The following is a 26328-nucleotide window of genomic DNA, read 5'->3' as shown; positions in this document are numbered from 1 at the left end:
CCAGAATCCTTCGCGCGAGGCGGAAAACTTGCCATTGATCTCAGCTTGCGTTTCGCTGCTGTGGGCCACTCCGCGTGCCGGTCGGTCCTTCTCCGGGGCCCATGGCGGCCCCCGAGCAGCCGCTGCCCGCGGCCAGAGGATGCCCGAGCTCCGCTTCGCTGTCCCCGCCGCGGGGCGACCGAACCCTCCTCGTGAGGCACCTGCCGGCCGAGCTGACCGCGGAGGAGAAAGAGGACTTGCTTAAGTATTTCGGGGCGCAGTCCGTGCGCGTCCTGTCCGATAAGGGGCGACTGGTAAGGCGCTCGCGTGGGGACAGGCGCTCGCGGCGCGGGGCTCCCCTCTCTCCCATCCCCATCTCCCGCGGGTCCCGCGGCGCTTTGATGGGCGGAAGCCTGGATCGGTGACAGCGCCGCGGGACAGGGAGCTGGGGACGGCGAGGCTGAAGGAGGGGTCGCGGCTTAGTTAGGTACCCATCCCGGGGTCCCCAAACGCCTCGGAAGATGGGGGTGTTCCTCCCAGGCTCCGTGCTCTCGGAAACAGGGAAGAAGGACTTAAAAAAATGTTGGTTCATTTACAAGCCACTCATAAGACAGTCCATGAACAGAGAGGAGAAACTGACATAGGAAATCGGAGAGAACGAGTTACAGAATTCCCATTTCGTTGCTTTTATACCTGACGACGTTTTAGCTGGACTTGTCTGCATTAGAAGAGGAAGGCGCTAAGTTTCCGCAAGGTGGTCTTTGGGGCAAGTCACCCGTGGAGCTACAGGGCCGCTAGGATTCTGATACGCAGCCAGGGTTGAGGATTAGTGAAAAAAGACCAGTTTGGCCCAAGTGTCAGGTACCGTAAGTCCTCAATGTCATCGATAGGTTCTGCAACGTTAAGCAAAAGGACATACAAGGAACCTGGTTTTACCACAGGCTGACTGATGGAAACGAGAGGTAATCAAGTTCCCGAGGCAGCTCATCAACTTAGGAAGGAGCGGACTTTGAACAAAATGACATGCATTGTTCCAGGACCTGCTGTGAACCAGCAGATACGAATATTCTAAGTGGTTCAGTTTAAGTGCATTTAATCAAGTCATCTGGGATCAGATGAGACAAAATAACAATTTACTCAAGCAACTTTAAATGCTGTAGGCAAGAACTCTTTCTTAGCATAATAGTTTATTTTCTTTCGACTTCATGTAATTTATATTTTAACATAGAGTTCTTCCTTTGAACCCTTATTACAAAGATAAAGCCCACAGGAAACATGCACTCAAGGAATTTTCTTCCTTATGAACATTTTTAAACTCTGCATTTGGGTGTATAAAGTTTAAGATCTTTATATGTATTATAAAATAGCAGATATTTTATATTTTTGGATAATTTAAGGATAGTCCTTCGGGTATAGAAGTTTTTAAACTTTTGATCTGTTGAACTATTTGACGGATGTGTGTGTGTGTGTGTGTGTGTGTGTGTGTGAGAAATTAGCAGTAATCAGTTAAAGTGATATTGATTTTTCATTCTTTTCCAAGATTTTATTAATGTGTCAAATCACTACTAACTGGTAAAATGTCAGACTTCCTTATGAACACCTGAAATTATATTCAAAATAATTTTTGTGCCTTAATTCTTTTTCAGAAACATACAGCGTTTGCTACTTTCCCTAATGAAAAAGCAGCTGTAAAGGTGGGACTTTTTCTTTACTATCAAAGTTAACAATTATCCAGTCTTGGTTCAAAAATAACACATAAACTATAGTTTTAAAAAGCAAAAGGGTTTGCATTTCAAGATTTGGCTCCCCAGGCTACCTTGGACTGTCAGTTGGCAGATCTCACCCAGAGGTTAGGTATTGGGATCTAAGAACAGTAGATTAACTATGTGCTGGATTTAATGAGATTTTAATTTTGCTAAATGATAGGAAGCCAGTCAGAAAGGCTAGGCAGCGTGAAATGAGAAATGGGTAAGAAATAGCCAAAGAAGTGGTAACAGCATTAACAAAGAACATGTGTGGATGCAGATGGTCTCTAACAAATCACTGTTGGTGCAGTTATCCGATTTCTTATTCTTCTCTTCCAACTGAAGGCACTGACAAGACTCCACCAGCTGAAACTTCTAGGTCACACTTTAGTTGTTGAATTTGCAAAAGAGCAAGATGAAGTTCATTCCCCATGTCCCTCTTCAGGCACAGACAAAAAGAAAAGGTGCGTAGACAGTTGGGTTTTCCTCACATTGATACGTTTCTCTAATTGAATGTAATACATTAAAACAACGTATTTTTGTTTCTAGTCATGCATTAGGGGTTGATTTAATATTAGGAATTAATGTGAAGTGGGAAGAGAGTACCGTTAACAACATTCACCTTTAAGTGGAGGGAAGGTAATTAGCATAAAGTCTGTTGTATTACAGACCGTGGGTGTCATGCATAGGTATGGCTTTTGCAATCGAAGACTAGTATTTGCTTTCTAGTTATAGCTCTTTGTAAGTTATATAACCTTTACAAATAAGCTTTACACCAGTGGTTCTCAAAGACTAGTAGTCCCTGGACCAGCTGCTTCCTCTAGGATCTTGACTGGCATACAGGTTTTGGGGCCTTAACCCGGTCTGCTAAGTTAGAAATTGGGGGAGGAGAGCAATGCAATTAGAGAAATTGGAGCATCACTGTTGTACAGCATGTAAATGTCAGGGGTTTTCAGTCTTCAGTGAGATTTACCACACCGTCTTCCTAGGGTTTCAGTGAAGAGTAAATGAAATGTCGCATGTCGTGGACAGTATCTGAACATTTTATTTATTATGGAACAGTTTTCATCGTGCTATGTGTGAAAAGATAATTTTTTTTCTGTATGTACTTTTTCATTCTGTTTCTAAAGTTAAGATCAGCTTTGATTCTGTGTGTCCTAGGTCTGAGGAGCCTGTGGAAGATGATAAGGAAAAGAAAGAACTTGGTTGTTTGACGATAGAAAATGGGATTGCACCAAACCACGGGTTAGCGCTTTTTCTTTGTATTTTGTTGTTCTTTTAATTTTGTTGTTCTGTGTGTGTGTGTGTGTGTGTGTGTGTGTGTGTGTGTGTGTGTATACTATAATCAGATAATTTATTCAAAAGGGATATTTGGTCATGTCTATTTTTAGTCTGTCGATTAAATATTTTGAGCTGTAAGAACTGGTCACTGAATTTGGTTCCATTAGAATGTTCAGAGCTACGAGATAAGGTCTGATAAGGAAAGTCTTATTTTCTGTAATGCGGCCAGAAGGCAGCTTTCTTCCTAAATGGGCTTGTTTGGGTCTATTAGGCCCCAGCAACCCTAGACTCCTGAATTACTGGGTCGGTTCTTTCTGTTACCAGATTATCTAAAACGAGTTATTGCCATGAAGCTCAGTGGAACACAGTGAGCATTTTAAATACTTTTCTAGGCTGACGTTTCCTCTGGACTCCTGCCTCAAGTACATGTACCCCCCGCCGTCCAGCACCATCCTCGCCAACATAGTGAACGCCCTGGCAAGCGTGCCCAAGTTCTACGTCCAGGTGCGTAGAGTAAAACCCGCTTTCCCCACGGGAATGCATGAGGAAGCTGGCGTTCTATTTGCCATGCCAGTTCTCAGAGTTTTCCACACAGTACAACTAGACTAATTCCGACAGGCAGTGACAGTACAGTAGCTTACAGATGTCATCCTCAGTGCAGTCTTCTGGAACTGCCACCGAGTAGACGGCTTAAAAACAGAAAATGATTTCTCACGTCTGGGAGTTCGAGGTCAGGGTGCCAGCGAGGCGGGGTTCTGGTGGCCCTCTTCAGGTGGCAGATGGCCTGGCATACGACCTAATTACTTCCCAAAGCCCCATCCCTTCCCCCCACCTCCTAATACCTGCACATTGGGGGTCAGGATTCAGCATGTGAATTGGGGGGTGGGGTGCATCACAGACATTCCGTCCATTTCAAACGGTAATGAAATATTACTGCCTCCAGGTACAGGCTTTTATAGACTATGGCATAAGCAGCCCATTATATTTGGTATTAATACTAATAAACACAAAGTAATTTGGGAAATGCAGTTTCTGGTAATTCTTGGCTACGTTAGCATACACCTTTAAGTAGAGATTCTTTCTTAAAGAAAAGGACATAGTTGACCCCTTGGCAAAGGTTTGAAAGTATTGATGATAATAGGAAACGTTTTGAAGTACAGAATGTAGATAATGTTGATTTTGTTATTTTACTTGTTTCCTAATTTTACAATAATCAAGGGAGAAATAGTGTGTCAGAAGGTTTTGTATTGTAATAATGAGATTAACGTTTGCAGAACTGACAAAAATTTAGGAAGGCTAACCTGAGATACGCCAAGGCTTGTTCCAGCCTGTCCTGGGGTCATGAAGGTGAGAGGTCTGCCGGCCTCTGCACCACATCCATCAGTAGTGTCATCGCAGAGTTTTTAAGTACATAAAACGTGAGCTGATCACCATTTTACTAAGCGGTTCTAAATGCTTTACCATTTAAGGTGCTTCATCTTATGAATAAAATGAATTTGCCCACACCTTTTGGACCAATCACTGCACGACCTCCCATGGTAAGAAAGCTCTTAGAATTTTCAAGATTCAAAAATGCTCCTGCAGGGGTGGGATCGTTGAGACTAAATGCTACAGATGCCCTTGGCCTCCTGTGCCCTGAAACTGAGGAGCAGGTAGAGTCACTGTGATGGAGATGAGGGTCATGTGGAGAATGCAAAGCTGTTAGCCCTTCCATCCAGAGCAGCCTGCCCCCCCACCCCCCCTCCAGGATAATTACCTGGAGCCGACTTCCTTATCTCACCCCCTGCTGCGGTTTTGTGGCACATAGAGCTTTCTTTGCAGAAGAAAGGTTGCTAATACTTTCATTAGAGTTTGCTATGCACATTTATCAGGAATTCAGGTAAAAGGCTTTGTGTGCTGTGGAATAATTCTGGCTGTTATTTTGCCACAGTCCTTTTTCAGATAACCTCAATGAGAAATTATTCAGGGCTGACATTTAAGTAGAAAATTTTCCCGCCACCGCAGTGCCTGGCTCAGTGCAAGGATGTTAAGCTTATGCCAACTGCAGTTAACAAACTCAAGTCTTAGTCACTTGATGCAATATAAGCTACTTCTTGCTCATGTCAAGTTCATTCCAAAAATGGTGCAGCATGATGCTCTGCCCTACTGAGTCATTCAACCGACCTCGGCCCCACTGTGCCGTGCAGCCTGCCAAGCAAGAAGGAAGAGAATTTCACGTGTGGAGGGTTTTCATGCCAACCCTTCATTGGCCAAAACATTTTCCTGGTGAACTCTAACTGCCAGGGGAGTTTGGAAATACTTGGTTACTTTAGCATACACCTTTAGGTAGAGATTCTTGAAGGTGTATGCCAGGTGCCCAGGAAGAAGCACGTGTTTGCTCAGCTAGCCGTCTGCCACACAGGTGTCCCTCCGTGTGTGTGGAGTGTGTCAGAATAGCATGAGCTACAGAGATGAGAGTCATGCATCGAATGGAGTGGTTTATGTGTTCTGGAAACATCACTGGTTTTGTTATTGTTTAGTATGAAGACTATGTGCCGTTACACGCCCCTCTACCACCTGTGTCTCCTCGGCGCCCGGAGGAACCGCCGTTGCCGGACGAGGACGAGGACTTATCTAGTAAAGAGTCCGAATATGAAAGCAGCGATGAGGAAGACCGACAGAGGTCCGTGACGTCATATCATGCTTGTTTAGATTCGAAGAGACACATTCCATGAGAGGAGATTCTCTTGCTCTTCTGAATTTCACTGTAATTCTTGGTAACTTGGGGACATTAGAATTTGTTTATCCCCAGCACCAACCCCTCGAGCATATAGTAGTTATACACTATTTTTTTAGTTTCACCCAAAGACATGTTCATTGATTTTTTAAAAAAATTTTTTTAGAGAGAAGAAGGGGTGGGAGGAGGGAGGAAGGGAGGGAGGGAGGGAGGGGGAGAGAGAGAGAGAGAGAGAGAGAGAGAGAGAGAGAGAGAGAGAGAGAGAAACATTGATGTGAGAGAGAAACATCGATCAGTTAGTTGCCTCCTGTACTCGCCCCAACCAGGAATCGAACTGGCAACCTTTTGGTTTATGGAAATAATTTTTGCCTTTCCCTTCTCCACGGCAGAATGGCCAAACTAATGGAATTGGCAAATCTTCAGCCCAAAAGACCAAAAGCAACAAGACAGCGCCATGTGAGAAAAAGGCGGAAGATAAAGGACATGCTGACCACACCTGCTCCCGTCTCTCACAGGTAGTTCTGTTTTGGATTATGGAACAAGGGCTCTGTAGGTGCTAGTCTGCTTGTGGAACTCACATTTTTAAAAAATTGTTGTGGCAGAGATGTCTGTTTGCCATGGAGTTCTATGTATTTCAGTATCTTAATCAGATTCATTTACTCTTAATTGCAATTTTAATTTCATGGAACTTTTCTACTATGTCAACTTCCCTTGAGCTCATAACTTCATAAATTGAGAAAGGCATTTGTTAAAATCTTTTTTTCCCTTTTTTTATTAGTAGTCCTCACGTACTGTCCCCGTTACTTGCTGTGGGACTCTATGCAATCTGTCTAAACAAGGACCTTAATAGGACTTACAGGAGAACATGTGTCAGGCTTTACCGAAGTAGTTAATGGAAGTTGTACTTTGTGAAATGCCTGGAGTGGTGCATGCTTTATCAGTGTTAGCTTTTTAAAAGTACAACAAACACAAAATAGTGTTTTCCCGGGAGCATTCTTTATGGTTGCAAAGTAACGCTGTGATTGTGACCTGCAGTGTACACCCGGTGCTGTCCCCGTCGGATGTATTCGATCAACCACAGCCGGTCGGGAATAAAAAGATTGAGTTCCATATATCCACCAACATGCCGGCTGCATTTAAGAAAGAGTTAGAAAAGGAAGATGATTTTGAAGAACAAAATCCTGGTAAGCACGTTCTAGTTCTATTTCTTTTTTTCTATTCCGTATAAAGGAATGCTCTTTATTTTTTTATTGCATTTACTGGGGAGCCATTGGTTAATACAATTATATAGGTTTCAGGGGCACAGTTCTATAATATATCATCTGTTTATGGTTCAACATCCCAGGTCAGGTCTCTTTTATTTGTTTTATTTATTGATTAAGGTATTACATATGTGTCCTTATCCCCCCCATTACACCCCCACCCCCCTATACACACACACTCATGCCCTCACCCCCCTGGTGTCTCTGTTCATTGGTTAGGCTTATATGCATGCATATACAAGTCCTTTGGTTGATCTCTCTCCCTAACCCCCACCCTCCCCTACCTTCTCTCTGAGGTTTGACGGTCTGATCAATGCTTCTCTGTCTCTGGATCTGTTTTTGTTCATCAGTTTATGTTGTTCATTATATTCCACAAATGAGTGAGATCATGTGATAATTTATCTTTCTCTGACTGGCTTATTCGCTTAGCATAGTTTTTAAATGCGATGTAAACATGTTTCTCAGTCAGCGTTTGTGTTAGAGTCATATTCTATACGCAACGTTTCTCTCTGAGTATTTGTGAACTATACGTAAACTGTGCCATCAGGGCATCCTCGGTACCATGGGATACTGTCCAGTGTCACCTTTCTTACACAATCAGCACTGGTGCTGCCGACGGGAATGTCACATTGCCTGTTGCAAGTAATGGACTGCAGGGTGCACCGGAGTCTGGCTTGTACTGATGTCTGCACTGGAAATGCGCTAGAAGGGTTCTTACGCTGATTTATTTTTTCGTGGTTCATGAAGTGTGATGTGCGGTGGTTCTGTTGGTACAATCGCAGTGCTGGTTAGGAAACAGCGGTGTGACCATCTTGTGCGTAGATGCCTGCAGGCGCCAGTTCTCTTAGTACAGGTTTTGTACCTTATGAAGACCTGCGTACTCCGGCAAGCCCCGAAATACTTGCTGTTTGAACCTTGACAGACTTTGCCTGCCTGTTCTAAAGTCCGAGAAAAACACCAGAGGGCTTAGTGCCAAAGCCGTCCTGACAATTCAAAGTGGAAAACAGAACGTCTTGAAAGGAGGGATTCTCAATGGCTCCTGTTGACCTTAACCCTTAGATTTACCTGCTGCCCAAGGTGATGCGTCCACTGTGGGATTTGGAAAGATCTTCCCCAAACCTAACCCGAGCGTCGCCGAGGAGAGTAAGGAAGACTCTGACGAGACGCCGTCCGAGTGCATCTCCAGGCGGGAGCTGGAGAAGGGCCGGGTCTCTAGAGAAGGTAATTCCAGGACATGGACCGGCCTTGCTCCCTCTGAGGCTTTAAAATGGATGTAAAATATCTTAACTTTACTTCCTTGTTTTGTTTTTAAATAAGAAATGGAAACGCTTTCGGTTTTCAGAAGTTATGAACCCGGTGAACCAAACTGTAGGATTTATGTAAAGAATTTAGCTAAACATGTTCAAGAAAAGGTAAGTCAAAGTTTGTAAATACAGTTTATTATTTTACTATTTATTTTTTTGGCTGGACTTCCTTACTTGTTTTTTTTTTCCTTATTGAAATTCTAGGACCTTAAATTTATTTTTGGAAGATATGTTGACTTCTCATCAGAAACACAGCGGATAATGTAAGTGGCCGTCCTATCCGCAGAGTTTTCTTCTCACCTGTAGGGAGTAACCCTGGTTCATCCCAGCACTTGTCCTTTAGTGAGAAGCGGAGTCTGCAGGCTTCTTTGCAGGTGGGCAGGTCGTAAACATCCATGGTTTCACCTCAGTGCAGGCCACATGGTCCCGGTTGCAGCAGCTCAGGGCCGCGTTCGGAGCATGAAAGCGGCCACAAACAATACATAAAACTGTTGGTGGCCAAGTTCTGGTAAAATGTACTTAGAGAAGCAGCCTCATCAGAAACGTGGATCCCAAAGCAGAGGTTCCCCGGCACAGGAATCACCTGAGAGTCTGGGTCCCTCCCCAGAGTCTGGGTTTCCAGACGGAGGCGGCGCCTGTGGGTTTGCATTCCTAAGAGCTCAGGAATGGTGCCGAGCTGCTGGTGCCCAGTCCCCCTGGAAACTGTCGGTGCCTCGCCCGGTGGCCCACAGCGTCAGGCAGTTTCTCACTCTCCCCCTGGCAGTCACTTCTCTGAATTGGGCTGAGTCAGGCAAGGCTCCTATGAGAGCGTCTCGGGGGGATAGGCTTAGTAAATGACATAAAAGCTAATGCTTGCAGTTAGAATTTTATTCTTTGAAATTCCATAATAGTTGGCTCCTAAGTACGTAAGGCTGTTGTGTTGGCCATGTAAACTAGAAGCAGAAGAGGTGAGGAGAGAGACTTCTCAACTGGTTAATTTTGTTTTAAACTTCTTGAGCAACCAGCACTTTTCAAGTCTGGTCTGGCCTTGTATACCTTTTTAGATAGGTATGCACAGATCTTAACATTCTCCATTATATGCATTAGTCCCCGATGCCTTTTCTTATTAGAATATCAGAAGGTTTTCTTGCCGGTCCTTTTTCTTGTTGCTGCCTTTAAATCATGATGGTAAGAAACATAAATAAGTAAATACTTTATGTACATCGATATGTACAGATGTGTGTATACATTCTTTCCTTCTATTTCCAGGATTGCCTGCAATTAGAGTTTCATGGGGAAAATAATTCTATATGGAGAAAGTTGTACCCGACAAAATGGCAGATTAATAATTGTTCTTCATGGGACTTAGTCATGTGAATTTTAAAATCTCACTGCATTTTTTATGCTTTATATGATTTTCCTAGTCCTATAGACTCTCTAAATGGCAAGCAGTACTTTAGTTACAAGTTATAATCTGCTTTTTCTAAGGAGTCTCCAATATAGCTTTGTGTCCAAAATGTTAAAAAAAATACACTATTGAAGAGTGGAACTCTACACTAGGAATAACACATCTGTTTCATATTCCAAGCTCTGGCTTGAGCTCAGTATAACAACAGTGAAGAAGCCACAGTCTCTGTGGACATCCGTGGTTTTGACTCGGTGATTAGTAACATCTCTTCCTGCTCTGAAATCCTGTTCTTTTTCTGGGGTCATGATCAGCCCTTCTGTTCTTGGTCATATAGTTGTTTTTTGTCTCTTGAGTAATAGTATTGAATTGGTTGCATGGAATTTTTAAAAAATAGAGATATGACGTAACAACTTAAGAAATGTGCTTCATAATTGCTAGTAAGATAATTTTAAAATCACATAAATACATTTAAGATAGCTAAAAAATATATGTAAGCACATCCTCAAACTTCTATTGTCTACTCACAGAATCAATTTTAGAACTGACTACAAAACACAGTGTTAGGAAGCCTGAGGAATCGATGTGCTAACGAGGTTGTATAGCTGTTTTCACACTGAAATAGCAACATTTCCATTCATTTGGTCACCATGGTTCTTCCCACCTTCAGGTTTGACATCCGCCTGATGAAGGAGGGCCGCATGAAAGGACAGGCCTTCATTGGGCTCCCGAACGAGAAAGCAGCAGCAAAGGCCTTGAAGGAAGCTAACGGATATGTTCTTTTTGGAAAACCTATGGTGGTCGTATCCTTTTAACCTGTCTGTTCCAAACACTAGTTTTTAGAAGAGTATAGTTGAAACTGATTTTTATCAACCTTTAGAAGACTTAACAACTGACATTCTAACTGGAGGTACTCAGTCACAGACGTACTTAGCTGAGAGAGATGAGTGTTTAGATGAAGTGTTTATTATTGGAGATGAAGGAACCTCAGCAGCAGCATGAGGTTATTAAAATGTAGCCAAGTCTAAACCTATCTCTTACACAGCCCAACAGTGTGTGCACGCTGAGCCTCAGCCTGCAGTCCCCCGAAATTCCTTTAGGGTCATGAACGAGATACAGTTCATTGTAATTTTATCTTATATTTTATTGTACTGTAATTCATATTTGCATTTAAGAATTTTAATAAACAGAATATACCATTGATTAATCACCCTGCTTTTAGTAGTGAATATAGTTGCAAGTTATTAATCAGCGGGATAGATGAAGGTCTAGGTGTGGAAGATACTGACTGGAGACAAAAGGTACATTTTTTACTTCTCCCCCAAATCGTGGACAGCAGGTAGATAAAACATATTTAACAGATGTCTGAGAGTATAAAAATAAATATAAAAGATAAATTCAAAAACTCTGCTTCTGCCCTGAATTAGAAAGTTCTTGATAATTAGAAAAGATTGCTTCCATGTTTGTAAAGGAAACCTTAATTTTTAAATATTAGCAGTTTGCTCGATCTGCTAGACCAAAACAAGATTCTAAAGAAGGAAAAAGAAAGTGATACAAATTGGTAAAGGTAAGTGTGGCTATGAATAGGTGGAAGGAGAAGACTTTCTGAGATTCTGCCACAAACGCTTCTGGAGGAGGGTCCTGTGGTTTCCCCGCCCGTCACCCCTGCCTACCACTCGGAGCTGGTAGAGCAGTAACTCCAGTGAGAGCCCTTAGCTCCACGCATCCACCTGTCCATCCCTGTCTCTGTCTAACTGTGCTGTTAATTCTCATTCAACTTCGAAGTGGTAACTGCAGAATAAAGCCTATTTGTATATGAAAGTCATACTGGGAAATGGGTTTTATAAGGGGAGGGTGTCAGATTGCCAGAGTTCCTGTTCAGGAGTCTGGGGTGGGGACCTTGGAAACCAGGAAGCCAGCTCTCCTCCCCCTCCTGACCCCCAGTTTTTCTGTGAAGGGGTGTGTGGGCCAAGCCAGGACAAACCAGTCATCCTTGGTGGGCCTGCGCATTTGCATTATAATTACTAATTGAACGCTTCAGAGAATATATACATGTCTTTTGTGGAGTGAAATCTTTGTTTTTCAAATATGTAATTCTAATGCACACTCAAGTAATTTTATTAAAAATGGTAGAATTACATTTCCAACTTTAAAGTTGTGTTACATTGATGAAAGAAAAATGAATGGAAATAGATCCTTTTTTATTTTATTTAGAATATTTCTGCCTTTGTACACTGGAAGAAGATGAAGTAAATGAGTCAAAATTACTGTTGTTAAGCTGAAAGACTTATTTAACGTAGAGAAAATTTTGCTTCATGTTTATTCCTTTTATGGGATACCTTAAATATTTGAATTTTGTCTTAAAACATCTATAGTGATGTAGTCAGAAGTCCTACAAATGCCTTAGTGGAACAGTTAACAAGAAACAATATGTAGTGTGGGTTTTTAAAAAATCATTTAAATGTAAACTTCATGTGGAAATGAGAAGAAATTAAACTGCATCCCGCTGTTCTTCTTTAGAAGCACTCCTGCGTAAATACCGCTGTAATACTGTCATGCAAAGCGTATCCTTTCTCGTATCCTTTTGGGGGCAGTACTTTTGTTTTTTATTTTTCTTAGAAATATTTTGTCCCTCCCACCCATTGGTCCAGAATAAGCAATACTTTTTGCGACTTAAAAGAAATATTTCTAAATATCAGTGTTGATTGAATAAATCTTATATGGGTTTGTTTAGATGTGCTGCTAAATTTTCTAGACTTTCCTTTAGGTTACGTAATTTTTTCAGGGAAAGTTAGTGAATCAGGTCAAATTATTTACTTGTAGAATGTATGCATTTACTTTATTACAGAATTTAGCCCTTTTTCTTCATTTATGTAATTTCTAGACCAAATTCAGTAACGTGTTCTGTTTTATGACATACTAGAGGCCTGGTGCACGGATTCGTGCACCAGTGGGGGGGGTCCCTCTGCCTGGCCTGCGGGGATCAGGCCAAAACTGGCTCTCCAACATCCCCCGAGGGGTCTCAGATTGCAAGAGGGCGGTTCTTGGATGACTCACCCCAGAACCGGGCTCCCTCCTCTCTGGTTCTGGGTCCATCACCGGAGAACCACTGCTGCCAAGTGACTGCAGCTTAGCAGCTCCTGCATTGAGCATCTGCCCCTCGTCAGTGCGCATCATAGTTACTGGCCAGTCGGCCGGTCGCTTCGGACTTTATATATATAGATTTAGTCAGGTTTTCTATATGACGTGTTGTAACATTTGGGGAAAGGTTTTTTCTTTTAATATTTTAAGAATTCAAATATTAAAAAATATTAGCAAGTTAAAAAATAGCATAACTAGATTCCTATGTAAATTCCAAATAAGAGTAGCAGACCTCACCTTTAAAGTGTTATTGAAATTTCCTTTGAGACAGACAGCAAGTAGGAATATCTTTTTCCTCTTAAAGCAAGAAGAAATAGGAAAAGTGTATCAGCTGGAAGACAGAATGTTGACTCAGGGTAGCACATTAAATGGAAAGAAACAGTCCGGTGGATATGTCAGAACAGTGGTTTCCAGACTAGTTCATGACCAGGATTACTCAGAACTGGGTCTCAGACTTAATTGCACATTGAAATAACCTGGGAGACTTTTAATGTATTGATTTTTAAAAAAGACACACTAAAAAAATCTGATGCCTTGGTTCCTCCCCCAGAGTTTTGACTTGTCGATCAGGTGTGCACCATAGATTCTGGGATTTTTCAGAACTCCCAAAGTTCAGACTCTAACATGCAACCAAGGTTGAGAACCACCTAGGAAGGATTTTTAGACTGAGATTTCTGAACTGGGTCCCAGAACTAATAAGTCATATCTCGGAATCAACGAAGAATCTCATTGAAAAGATCCCTTCCCTTAGTATAGTTATAAGGACTGCAGTTTGGGTCCAACTTTGTGAGATTAAAATGGTTAGGTACCTAATGTCACCTACCCATCTACCTTTCTAGGTAGGAAAATAAAGTTTGGTTGGTGCCTGTACATTTCCTTCTTGCAAATCCTGCTACTCTTAGTCCTGTGAAAACAGTTCAAAAATCTGTTGATAATCACTATCATCCTAAGAGTGCAAAGAATTATAGATACTGAAATTACTTTTTTTTCCCTATAGGGAGTTAAATGCTATATTTTTTAATGTTATAAATCACTTTCTTTATAAGTTGTTTTTAGACAAAATGTACTGACATGATTCACTAATTTTCTAAATATAAGTATTTTAGCTTTTATTTATTTTTAAACTAATGAACTGTTTTATACTCATTACTGCTTTCAATTAATTTTTATGGTATTTTAGGTTCCTTTTGAATTCCATGTCTTTCCCGTGTTTTGCACCTCTGAGAAGAAATTGACCACCTGGGCTATGGAACTGTGCGTAACAGCTTTTAAAGTGTATTTAAAAATTAAGTGTATATGCACTTAAATTAGTTTATTGGACATATATTATGTGTATTTTAATCAGCTTTCTATATAATAAATTATTTTTTCACTAAAATAGTATTCTTAATTTTAATATTTTACATAGCTAGGAAAGTATGATTTTATTAAGGTGGTTTTACAATATTAAATTAAATTGTATTTTAATATTATAAATAATGCCCCTTTTTAACTCCTACCTGCATACCAGTGCTCTTACTTGCAAAATTTTCTTTAATAGTGATCTTATTTCTTGTAATTCTTTTAGGAGTTTTGTTTGTCTGGCTATGAGTTTTTTGTTTGTTTATTTGTGTGTGTGTGTATGTTTGTGTGTGTGTGTGTGTGTGTGTGTTTCCAGTTTAGGGAATTTGTTTAGTCTTTGATTTTTGTGCCCCTATAATCTAATTAGAATATTATTCAAAAGGTAAAAATGTTTCCCATATAAAATTCCCTTCCCTTGGTGAAATTAGTTTCAGCTGTAGGTAAGTAGGAACACTTTCATATACAGGCGTATCTCACAGATATTACAGTTTGGTTCGAGATCAGCACAATAAAGCGAGTCACATTTTTTTGATTGCCCAGTGCCTATAAAAGTTATGTTTATACTGTAGCCTATTAAATATGAGATAGCATTATGTCTAAAAACCACAATGCACACACCTTAATTTACAAATCCTTTATTGTTTAAAAAAAATGCTACCATAGTCTGAGCCTACAGTGAGTCATTTTTTTGGGGGGGGGGGGTCTTACATTGATTATTAATAAACGGTAATATTTTGAAAGTAATCTTTTCTACTGAGCAGTAGGCCTCAACAATAGGCTTAAAATGTTTAGTCAGCCATGTAGAGAGATGTGCTGTGCCATTTTTAGAGCCCGGCAGAGTAGATTGAGCATAGTCCTTAAGTGCCCAGGGACTTTCAGAATGGTGAATGTGCACAGGCTTCACCTGAAAGTCACAGCTGCATCAGCCCCTAAGGAGAGAGTCAGCCTGTCCTTTGACGCTTTGAGCCAGGCATTGACCTCTCCTGTCCAGCCCTGAAAGTCCCAGTGGCATCTGCTTCCAATGTCACTCTTCTCTCACTGAAGCCTGCTGTCGCGTGTGGCCACCTCCACCATGATCTTGGCTGGCTTCCTGGCTGACTTGCAGCTTCTGCATCAGCACCGCTGCTTCACCTGCCCTTCTGTGTTGTGGAGACGGCGTCTTTCCTTAAACCGCATGACCAGTCTCCACCAGCTTCAGACTTGCTCCTGCCGCTTCCTCACCTTAGCACTGACGGGCGTTGGGGCCTGGCTCTGGATTAGGCTTTGCCTTAATTAGGTTGTGGCTGGTTTATCCTATCCAGACCATTACAGTTTCCTCCCTATCAGCAATAAGGCAGTTCTGCTTTCTTATTATCATTTGTGTGTTTGCTGGAGTAACACTTCTAATTTCCTGCAAGAACTTGTCCTTTGCTTTCACAACTCAGCTGTCTGTCTGGGGCCGGAGGCCTAGCCTGTGGCTGTCTTGGCTTTGGATATGCCTTCCTCACTGAGCTGACTCATCCTTGGCTTTTGACTCGGCGTGAGAGACGTGTGCCTCTCCCTTGCACGTGGACACTTAGAGGCTACTGTAGAGTTATTAATTGGTCTCGTTTCAATACTGTGCTTCAGGGAGGAGGGAGGCATGAGGAGAGGGAGGCAGGGAACGGCTGGCGGTGGGGCAGTCAGAACACACACAGTAATATCTGACATGTAAACTCTGATTGCCATGCGGTGGTTTTCCATTATGCCTTCTACAAGGGCTCGGAGGAGTGTGAAGCAGTGAGACACCTTGAGTGTTTGTTCCCTTTAAGGAGTCTGGCTGTTAGCAACATGAACAGAGTCAGCGTCATCCTGGTAAGTCAGTCATCAGACAGAAGGCAGAGCATTCAGGTTGCTGTTTTAGGTGAATCAGAAAGTATTTACTATGCAAATAAGACTCCTTCAAAATCAATATCAAGAGATATTAAGGGCCCTAGCCAGTGTGGCTCAGTGGCGTCGACCGTGGGACCAAAGGGTCCCAGGTTCGATTCCAGTCAAGGGCACACGCCCGGGTTGTGGGTTCAATCCCCAGTGAGGAGCGTTTAGGAGGCAGCCGATCAATGATTCTCTTTCATCATTGCCGTTTCTCTCTCTCCCTCCTCCTTCCATCCCCTCTGAAATGAATAAAGAAAATTAAAAAAAAATATATTAAGGCTTTCAGCGGAAGTAAGGGAACAGAATCAATAGCTGATGCGCACCTAATGTTCACCAGGCACTGCTGAGTGCTGAGATGTAGTAATTTGATGTTCACCACCCCATAAGAAGATAGGTCCTTCTGTGAGTAATGGAGTTTGTAAGTAAACTCCAACTGTGAGTTAAGACATTTTGTCTGGTCCATTTAATTCCCTTAACTCATGCACATACAACAGAAACAGTGACTCAGGAGGATCATCCAGTGACATGAGAGCAGACCAGTGTGTTAGGCACGTAGAGAGAGAGCTGATGCTTCTTAGGAGGAACAGAGTTCCCATCCCAAGAACTTGAGCAACTGCCGTTTGTGGGAGCGAGCTGTGTAGCGGCAGAGCAGTCACAGAGCAGGGGGGTGGGGGGGTGTCTCAGATACACAACTGAGACTCACCAGCATGGAAGAAGTGCCAGGAGCAGAGGCCCTGCACCAAGCAAGCTGAGCTCTAACGCCATGGGGAAGTTAGGTCACACAAGACTTGAGAACATCTAGGACTAACATACATCGAAATGGGGATTGCATCTATTAAAAATGCACATCAGTTAGAAATGAGAAGGGTGTGTGACAACATAAGGTATTTTATTTGAAAAATTATGACAGCACCAGTATACCACTTACCGGTAGTTAATATACCAGGGTCCTTGAAAATCCCAGAATACAGAAGAAAATCTGAGCCCCGGATTATTTTATTACTTGAAACTTTTCAGAGCTTAGACAGAACTATGTACTTATGGAGGCACTGACTGCCTCACTGTGGAAGAAAAAGATGAAAGGAGAATGAAGTTGGAGTGCGCAGTGCTGCATGCATTGTATTTTTCTTTAAAAAGGGTGTTTTAAGAATATTTTGGCAAAATGTTAACATGTCTTAAATCTGGGTCTTGGGACATGGAGTCTTTTTTTAAAATTACATCTTTCTGTATGACAAATATATCACAACTAAAACGAAAATAACGCAAGAGTGGCATACCTCTAAACCAGTTTTTCAGCTGTTTTTTAAAATTACTCTCCCTCCCAAAGATAATTTTTAGACTTTTTTAATCAACCTACACGAAATTTTAAAATCACAACACACTGTCTGTCTGCTTGTACACTGTGTGCGTATCTGTCCTGTGATCAAAGGAAGACTTTTCTTCCTCCCTCACTGGAGAGCAAAATAATCGCTAATCGTTTGGAAGACAGGTGGTTCTGTACCATTAAACAGTAACATAATACAAAGTGTTCTTTGACCTCAGCCAAATTAAACCAGATATCAAGTAACAGGAAAACTTCAAATTCCTGGATATTAAATAACACATCACTAAATAACATATAGAGCAAAGCAGCATTCTTAAGGGAAGTTAGAAAATAACTGAATTTGAATGAATGAAAATACAACAAAAATTTGTGAGGTACAGCTAAAGAAGTGTTTTAAGGGAATTTGCTTATATTAGAAAAGAATAAAAACGACAGATTGATGGTGTATGTTCTACTTTACGGAACTAAAAAGTGAATAAATTAAACCCAGAGCAAGCAGGAAAAAGAAATAACAGTAATAAGCACAAACCAATACCTTGTAAACAGGAAATATCATTGTAAACAAAACTAGTTCTAGCCAGATTGCAAAGAAAAATAAGAGGAAACCCCCACCCCTCCTCCAAATGGTAAGAATATAATACTGGATTTGAACAAATTTGTTTTTATAAACTTGACAACTTCAATGATATGGACCAATTTCTTGAAAGTGAAAACTACCAACGCTTATTCAAGAAGTAGGTAGCTTGAACAATCCTTTTTCTATTTAATAAATTTACTTCGTAATTCAAACTCTTCCTGCAAAGAAAGCTCATGGTCTAGGTATTTTCACTAGTAAATTCTGCTAAACAGCAAATGAAAACCAACAATTCTATAGAAGCGAACACTTCCAAATTAATTTTCTGCGTCCTGCATTATCTTGATACTAAAACCAGGCAAAGTACAAGAAAACTACAATATCCCTATTTCTAATGAGTACAGATGCGTAAATCCTCAATAAAGTGTTAATAAGTTGATCAACAATATGTAAATAGAATTATACATCATGGTCAAGTGAAGTTTATCTTAGGAAGTTCAGACTAGTTCAAATTCTGAAAGTCATGTAATTCATCATGTCAACAGAGTAAAGAAAAAGCATAAAGGAAGGGAAAGCATTTGACAAAATTAAACATCCATTCATAGAAACTCAGAATACCAGGAGTAGGAAAGAGCTTCCTTAATTTGGTAAAGAGTGTCTACAAAACCTATGGCTATGCTAATACTGGTTAAAGGCTGAATGTTTTCCTCCTAAGATGAGAGAAAGGCAAGGAAGTGCACACTCCCCACCCCTATTCAACATCTCCTTGACAGCCAGTGCATAAGCAGGGGAAAGCCATACAAATCAGACGTAAAGAATTAAGTTGTCCCTATTCAGAAATGGCATGTAGAAAATCCCAAGGAATTAAAAGGTTCCTACAACTAATAAGTGAGTTAAGGCTGCAAAATTAAAAGGTGTAGAAATCAAATGTACATCTATATACTAACAATAAGCAACTACATTTTGAAAATTTTCTAAAAGTACCATTTGCAATAGTACCAAAGCGGAAATAATTAGTTAAAATCTAAAATACATACTAAACCTGTATGGTGAAAACCCTCCACCAATTATTATCTATATATATAAAAGCCTAATATGCAAAGTGTCTCCTAGGGAGTTTGATCGCTTGCTATGACCTGTGCTGACTACCAGGGAGTGGCGCAGAACGAAGGAAGGCCCCGGCCGGCAGCTGACAGCCACTAGGGACCCTGCCCTGCATGAATTTTGTGCACTGGGCCTCTAGTTGATAATAAAAAATGAAAACTAAGTCCTAGCTGGGTAGCACAGGTGGTTAGAGCATTGTCCTGATTCGCCAAGGTCATGGGTTTGATCCCCAGTCAGGGCACATATAAGAATCAACCAATGAATGTATAAATAAGTGGAACAATAAGTTGATATTTCTTTCCCCTGTCCCATCCTATCTCTAAACTCTATAAAAAAATTTTTAAATGAAAACTTAAATAAGTGGAGAGAGATAATGTGTACATATGTCAAAAGACTCATGATTATTGTCCAGCCAGTGTGTTAACCTATGTATGAAGCAGGTTCAATTGCAGGTCAGGGCACATGCCACAATTGTGGGCTCAATCCCCATTGTGGGGTGTGCAGAAGGCAGCCAATCAATGATTCTCTCTCATCATTGATGTTTCTATGTCTCCCTTTCCCTTCCTCTCTGAAATCAATTATAAATACACACACACACACACACACAGCCAAAGCGACCATTACAACCTAATGTTTGGTCGACCAGTTGCTATGACGTGCACTGACCACCAGAGGGCAGACGCTCAACGCAGGAGCTGCCCCTGGCAGTCAGTGTGCTCCCACAGGGGGAGTTCTTCTCAGCCAGAAGCCGGGCTCATGGCTGGTGAGTGCAGCTGCTGTGGCCAGAGCTGCTCCTGACTCCACAGCAGCGCTACTGAGCAGCAGCGGCAGGTGCAGCGGCCGGGATGAGTGCCAGTGGCGCGGTGCCGGGCCCCGGCTCAGACTCCTCCCTGCCTGGCCGCCTGCTGCTGGGCGCACTGCTACATCCCCCGAGGGGTCCTGGATTGCGAGAGGGTGCAGGCCAGGCTGAGGGATCCTGAATCCGTGCACTGGGCCTCTAGTATGTATGTGTGTATATATGTAGAGTCATGATTATTAAAATGTTGACTAAAAAATTATTCTTTCCCATTCAAAAATTCTATATTGTTGATGTTGCTAAACTGATTGAGATTTATTTGGAAAATGAACGAACTGGAATAACTAGCACATTTTGAGAAAAACAAAACTGAATGACTTAGATTACCTAATTTTAAGACTCATTTTAAAGCTATGCACTATAGGAGTCCCTGAAGGAGAGAGAAAGGGACAGAGTACTTGAAGAAATAATGGCTGAAAACTTCTCAAATCTGATGAAAGTCATAAATAGAACATCAAGGAGCTCAACAAATTTCAAGTAGATGAATTCAGAGACCCACACTGAGAAACAATATAATTAAATTTTATAAAAGACAGAATCTTGAAAGCAGCAAGCAAGAGAAAGGAATTGTCACATACAAGGGATTCTCAATAAAATTATCAGATTTCTCATCTGAAACCTTGATCAGAAGCCAGTAGACTAATTAATATATTCAAAGTGCTAAAAGAAAACCAACAAGGAACCCTATACATAGCAAAACTGTTCTTCAAAACTCAGAGAGAAATAAGACATTCCCAAGTAAACCTGCACTGGAAGAAATGCTTAAGGGACTCTGGCAGCGTGAAATGAATGGACACTAGACAGCAACTCCAAGCCATCTGGGGAAATTCAGATCCCAATAAAGGAAATAATGGGCAATTACAAGAGCTAGGATTACTGTAACAGTGGTTTTAACGAGAGTTGTTTTCCACATTATTTAAGAGGCACACATTAAAAAAATTAGTCCATAAGTCAGTATTGTAACTGGTTTGTAACTCCACACATTTTCCACATAGTTTAAGAGACTGAGGCATTTCAAAGATGTGGGGGCACATCATGTATGAAGGTGTACTTGGGGACTTCGACAATGAAAAGACGTGGGCTGAGAGCTGCAGTGCAGTTCTGGTGTGTTATTGAAGTGAAGCTGCATAGACTCCAAATACAGTGTTACAGTTTAAGGATGTGAACTCCATGGTACCTACAAAGAAAGCAGCTACCGGATATACACAAAAGGAAATGAGAAAGTAATGAGAAAGTAATTTAAATACTTCACTACAAAAAAACAAAACCATAACACAACTCCACACACACACAACTAAACGTAAGACACTAAATTGGGAAATGAGAGACCAAAAAGCTCTCATGCATATAGAAAACAAGCAAAATGACAAAAATTAAGTCTCCTTTTCAATAATTTTTAAGTGTAAATTAACTGCTCTTCTATTAAAACACAGATATTAGGAAACTCAGTAAAAACACCTGGTCAAACTATATGCTGTCTACAAGACTCTTAGATCCAAGGACAAAGATAGATTTAAAGTGAAAGGATAGAAAAAAAAATGTTACATGCAGTTAGTAAGCAAAGAAAGCAGGGTGGTTTTACAGACAAAATAGACTAAATAAAAAAGGTTGCAACAGAAAATAAAGAATAGGTATTAATAAAAGTTTCAATAGAGCAAATGGAACAGACCATCAAAATGTATGAAGCCAAAATGGATAAAATTGAAGGGAGAAATAGATATTTCTATAATAATAGTTGGAAACATCAGTACCCCACTCACATAAGGGATAAAATGAGAAAATAAGGAAGGAAATGGAGGACTTCACATAATAAATCAACGGACATGCGCAGAACACCCTACCGAACAACACCATACACATTCTTGTCAAGTACACATGGGACATTTTCCAGGACAGGCTATATATCAAGCTACTAATTATTCAAAGTATTTTTAATGTATTCAAAGAATTTTCAGTGGGATTAAGCTAGAATTCAATAACTAGGGAAGCTGGAAAATTCACATTCCCATTGAAATGAATGCATTCTTGAACAATCAATGCATCAAAGAGGAAATCACGTGGGAAATTAGAAAATATTTAACTGAAAACAAAAAAATGTACCAAACAATGGGATGAATTGACAGTGGTACTAAGGGGAGACTTGACAGTTATAATTACTTACAAATAATGAAGATCTCGAGTCAATAACCTAATTTGCAATTTAAGGAACTAGAAAATGAAGAAGTAAGGAGACAACCTTGGAAGAAGAAAGGAAATGATAAAGATCAGGGTAGAGATCAATGAAACAAAGAAAATAATAGAGATCAATCAAACCAAAAGTTGACTGAAAGAAACAACAAAATTAACAAACCTTTAGCTAGATGGACAAAGAGAAAAAGACCCAAATTACTAAAATCAGAAATGAAAGTGGGGACATTGCTGCATAGTCTACAGAAATGAAAAAATTATAAGGAGTACTATGAAGTGTTCTACACCAACAAATTAGATACCTAGATGAAACGGACATATTCCTAGAAATGCATACCCTTGATTTCCTATATCCCAAGAGAAAGCAAATGTCATATAGAATGTCTTCTGAATCAAAGAGCATAAGGGAACTTAATGGTTGTATCAGAAAGGAATAGGTTAGTAACAAAAACGACAAATCCTCCGTGGCTTATAGTAACCACGCGTATGTGTTAAGTTCATCGTCGGTCAACAAGGGCACTGACCCTACATCTTAGCCACTTCACAGTTGGCCACAGAACTCCATTTTGACACAAGATTTAACAAAGAGGACAAAGAGGCCTCTAAGTCCAACATATTCCTCCTGCTTGCACTTCACTGCCAGAGCAAGTCACATGGACACTCCCCAGCTCAACAGGACAGGAGTGTATAATTCCCCCGAGGGAAGGAGCACCGAGTATGAACAAGAAAACGTTCTGTGGGTGCATATGGATCAAGTCCTAAGAGGGGAGTTAATTTTGTTCAGAGTGAAAATTTGAAGAAATAAAAAATAAGAGGCTAACCCTCATTCTGCGATCTTCTAAACATAGTATTCCTGAAAGGTGAAAGTCGGGCAGGCTAAATAGCCACCTCAGGCTGTGAATAAAGAAAAATGAATTTATTTAAGGAAAAAGGGATGGGGGATGGGACCATTGAGAGGGAAGGGCTCCACAGCACTGAGCCAAAGGGTACTGGGTCCACGAGGGCAGCAAGAACATACTTAGGACAGTGCAACAAGGAAGGGCTCAGAAGCAACAGAGCGCCGAGGCGGGCTGCTGTGGCTCACTGGGCAGTCAGAGAAAAGGGACCTTGGACACGGGCTTGGGGTGAGCCCAGGACAAGCTGCCGCTGCCCATTGCTCCCCTGGTTGCAAGTCTCATGGGGTCCCCTGAGGTTAGGAGATACATGCCTGTGGGGGAAGGAGAGGAGGGAGTGGCACAGGCTTGCTCCTTTGTCCTCAGAGTCTCTCCCTCTTGCGGGTGGAAACCTTAGGGGAGGTTCAGAGGAGGGTCGAATAGAATATTCATCAGCTTTCCAGGTGTGCTCTTTCAGGGCATGGTCTCCCCTGATTGGTCGGCACCAGGGCAGGGTCATTAGCCATGTAGCTGTTCCTGGGGCAGCCACTGCATCGCTTCCCTGGTGCTGCTGCTGTTCTGAGCCTGGAGCTGAAATACAATGAGGACTAGCCGCTGTCTCTAGGGAGGAAAGGTCAGGGTCTAAACCGCATGACCAGTGCCATGAAGTCAGGGTGTGCTAACCACGTGGGCAGCCACACTCTAGGGTAGCGGTCGCCAACTGGTGGCCCGCGGACCACTGGTGTCTGCGAGGTCCGAAAGGTTAGTGACCGCTGCTCTAGGGGAGGATCGGTCACCCTGGGGCGGTGGGGGGGGGGGGTTCTCGCGTGCCCAGTTTTGCCCCTTGCTAGGCACCCAGGGCTTTCTGCCCGGTGAGTTTCTGTACTGGCCCATCGTCCCGGCTCTGCTCACGTCTGTCTAACAGCTACTGCTAGCCAAGCAAATTCCGATTCCAAAATACCTTCACATACAATACTCGCGACACACAGTGACAGGCTGATAGGACTGGTTACAAGCTCACTATGGGGTCACACTGTGGTCTCAGTAATTAAAACCGGGTACGAGCATAGCTCTCTCTTGCATTTACACACGTGAGAAAGCAAAGCGATAATACACAGAAATGGCACCAGCAGCACTGGATGCGTGTTGCTAGCTGTAGTTATTTTTGAATATTTAACATATACCATGATTCCCATTTGCTAAATGAGGATCGACATGTCATGTACAGACTTCATGGTTTTCCTCCGGGCTCAGAGCCGATGGCAAAGCTTGCATTCAAAATTGGATTTCTGGTTTAGAGACTTCATTTACATTCTAGTCACACTTATGTTACTTAACTCATGTAACACAGCGATATTCTAATCTGTCTTTAAGGGTGTTGTTTGTTTGAGCATTTTCCCCCCAATGGATTAATATAAACCATTCAGAAAAGAAAGGGTTGTTGAGATTGGGAGAGGCTCAGAGAAAGAAACGAAGGACAAAAGGAAAGCAACCTGGCAGAGGAGTGAGGAGAGGCTGCGGGCGGAGGGGGTGGGGACAGGGAGGGAAGCTCAGGAGACTGGCCTGGCCTGATGCCAGTGGGGCTGAGGCTAGACCGGGTACCACGTGGGTTTGGAGAACTCAGCAGGGTCCTCAGAGCCACGACTGGAAGGAGGAGGATTACGGGCAGTTTATAAAGTCTAAAATGCAACATTTTTTCCTTAACTGAAGAGAAAAAGAGAACTGTTTGTTTTCTTAATTTTTACCGTTGATAAGAGACTGAACGGAGGATTTGTGGGATTGCTGGCTTACAGAAGTTGATGTGGTAAGTTATTTTAGTTTGCTCTTTTTAGTATCCTGTAATCCCTTCCCCCCTTTTTGTCTTGAAATAAGTGGCTCCTGGCATATGACTCGATAGAGGTCAAAGTGTCACAGTCTATTTTAGGTTTGTTGGCATCTGAAGTCTCAGTGTCCACCAGCACAAAACGTCCACTTTAGATTTGAAATGCGTCCAAACCTTCACTCAAAAGGCAGCGCTCCCTGCAGAGAACTGTAGGCAAACTCGACTGTCTGCCTTCTCTTCTCTAACCTTCCCGCGTGACTTACTATCCTGATCTCAGGTGCATTTTTCTTGCTTTCATTTCTCCTTTCTTTCGGTAGAGGGAGGGCTCCTAGGTGACAGGGTATTGTTTTAAGAAAATTGTACATGAGATCCCATGGAAAACTTAGAGGGGTTGTGACTATTTTCAGAAGAGAAACCATTACCTCAACCAAGTGCTGCAGTATTACTACCTAACATTCTAGAATATTGAAAACTGGGAAAACAGAAAAAATATAAAAACACCCGGAGAGAAATACAAGTGATGAAATAACAGACACAGATGTGAGGAGGTATTTCTACTAAAATTTTTAATACTTTTATTTTATTTTTTTAAAATATATTATTTTTTACAGAGAGGAAGGGAGAGGGCTAGAGTTAGAAACATCGATCAGCTGCCTCCTGCACACTCCCCACTGGGGATGTGCCCGCAACCAAGGTACATGCCCTTGACCGGAATCGAACCTGGGACCCTTGAGTCTGCAGGCTGATGCTCTATACACTGAGCCAAACCGGTTAGGGCAATTTTTAATACTTTTATTAAGTTACTTGCTATAAAGATATTTATAGAGCATCTACCAGTGGTTTTCAACCTTCTGGCCCTTTAAATACAGTTCCTCATGTTATGACCCAACCATAAAATTATTTTCGTTGCTACTTCATAACTGTAATGTTGCTGTTATGAATCGTAATGCAAATATCTGATATGCAGGATGGTCTTACGCAACCCCTGTGAAAGGGTGGTTCGACTGCCAAAGGGGTCGCGACCCACAGGTTGAGAACCGCTGATAGACTAATGACTACAAATGACAATAGTAGATAACTTTCTGTTCTTGGTTAATGTTAATTTATGTACATGTCAAAATATGTATTTGTGTCTGAGACGTGCGATTGCTGGGGACAGGGGTAAAGAAAAAGCATATATACTCACACATTACCTCTCTAGACATGTGTTAAGCACATGATTTGATGGAGAGACGAAATGTTCTGTTTCCTTAATTCATAGACATTCAATTTCCAAACTGTTTCTTAAATCTAGGTGCAGAAATTTAAGTAACTGAAAAATTGGGGCTAGGGGTAACAATTTTTAAAAAATATATTTTTTTTTTTTCAGAGAGGAAGGGAGATGGAGATAAACAGAAACATCGATGAGGGAGAATAATTGATTGGCTGCCTCCTGCACGCCCCACAATGGGGATCGAGCCTGCAACCCAGGCATGTGCCCTGACCTGGAATCCAACCATGACCTTTTGATTCATAGGTTGATGCTCAACTACTGAGCCACACT

At 41.6% G+C, this 26328-nt stretch overlaps 1 protein-coding gene across 6 annotated transcripts; it reads left to right on the top strand.

Annotated features, from left to right (window-relative positions):
- The first annotated feature begins 6 nt into the window (after positions 1-6).
- Positions 7-24767, top strand: RNPC3 (RNA binding region (RNP1, RRM) containing 3). Of its 6 annotated transcripts, none has more exons than XR_009449808.1 (16): positions 7-293; positions 1626-1673; positions 2070-2188; positions 2886-2969; positions 3398-3509; positions 4475-4543; positions 5525-5667; positions 6111-6236; positions 6757-6905; positions 8043-8204; positions 8301-8395; positions 8492-8550; positions 10342-10474; positions 11167-11238; positions 13993-14066; positions 24674-24767. XR_009449808.1 is itself a non-coding variant. In XM_059673717.1 (15 exons), exons 1-14 carry the CDS (start codon positions 102-104, stop codon positions 11221-11223), a joined length of 1548 nt encoding a protein of 515 aa, XP_059529700.1. In that variant the 5' UTR covers positions 7-101; the 3' UTR covers positions 11224-11238; positions 13993-14190. The 6 variants fall into 6 exon arrangements, 4 of the variants coding, with proteins under 4 accessions (XP_059529700.1, XP_059529701.1, XP_059529703.1 ...); XR_009449807.1 differs by having other exon boundaries at positions 12192-14066; XM_059673717.1 differs by lacking the exon at positions 24674-24767 and having other exon boundaries at positions 13993-14190.
- Positions 24768-26328: the final 1561 nt, after the last annotated feature.

This window comes from Myotis daubentonii, chromosome 18 (assembly GCF_963259705.1).
Source record: "Myotis daubentonii chromosome 18, mMyoDau2.1, whole genome shotgun sequence".
NCBI lineage: Eukaryota > Metazoa > Chordata > Mammalia > Chiroptera > Vespertilionidae > Myotis > Myotis daubentonii.
Note: the sequence above shows the minus strand (reverse complement) of the source record. Positions and strands in the feature narration are given on the sequence as shown.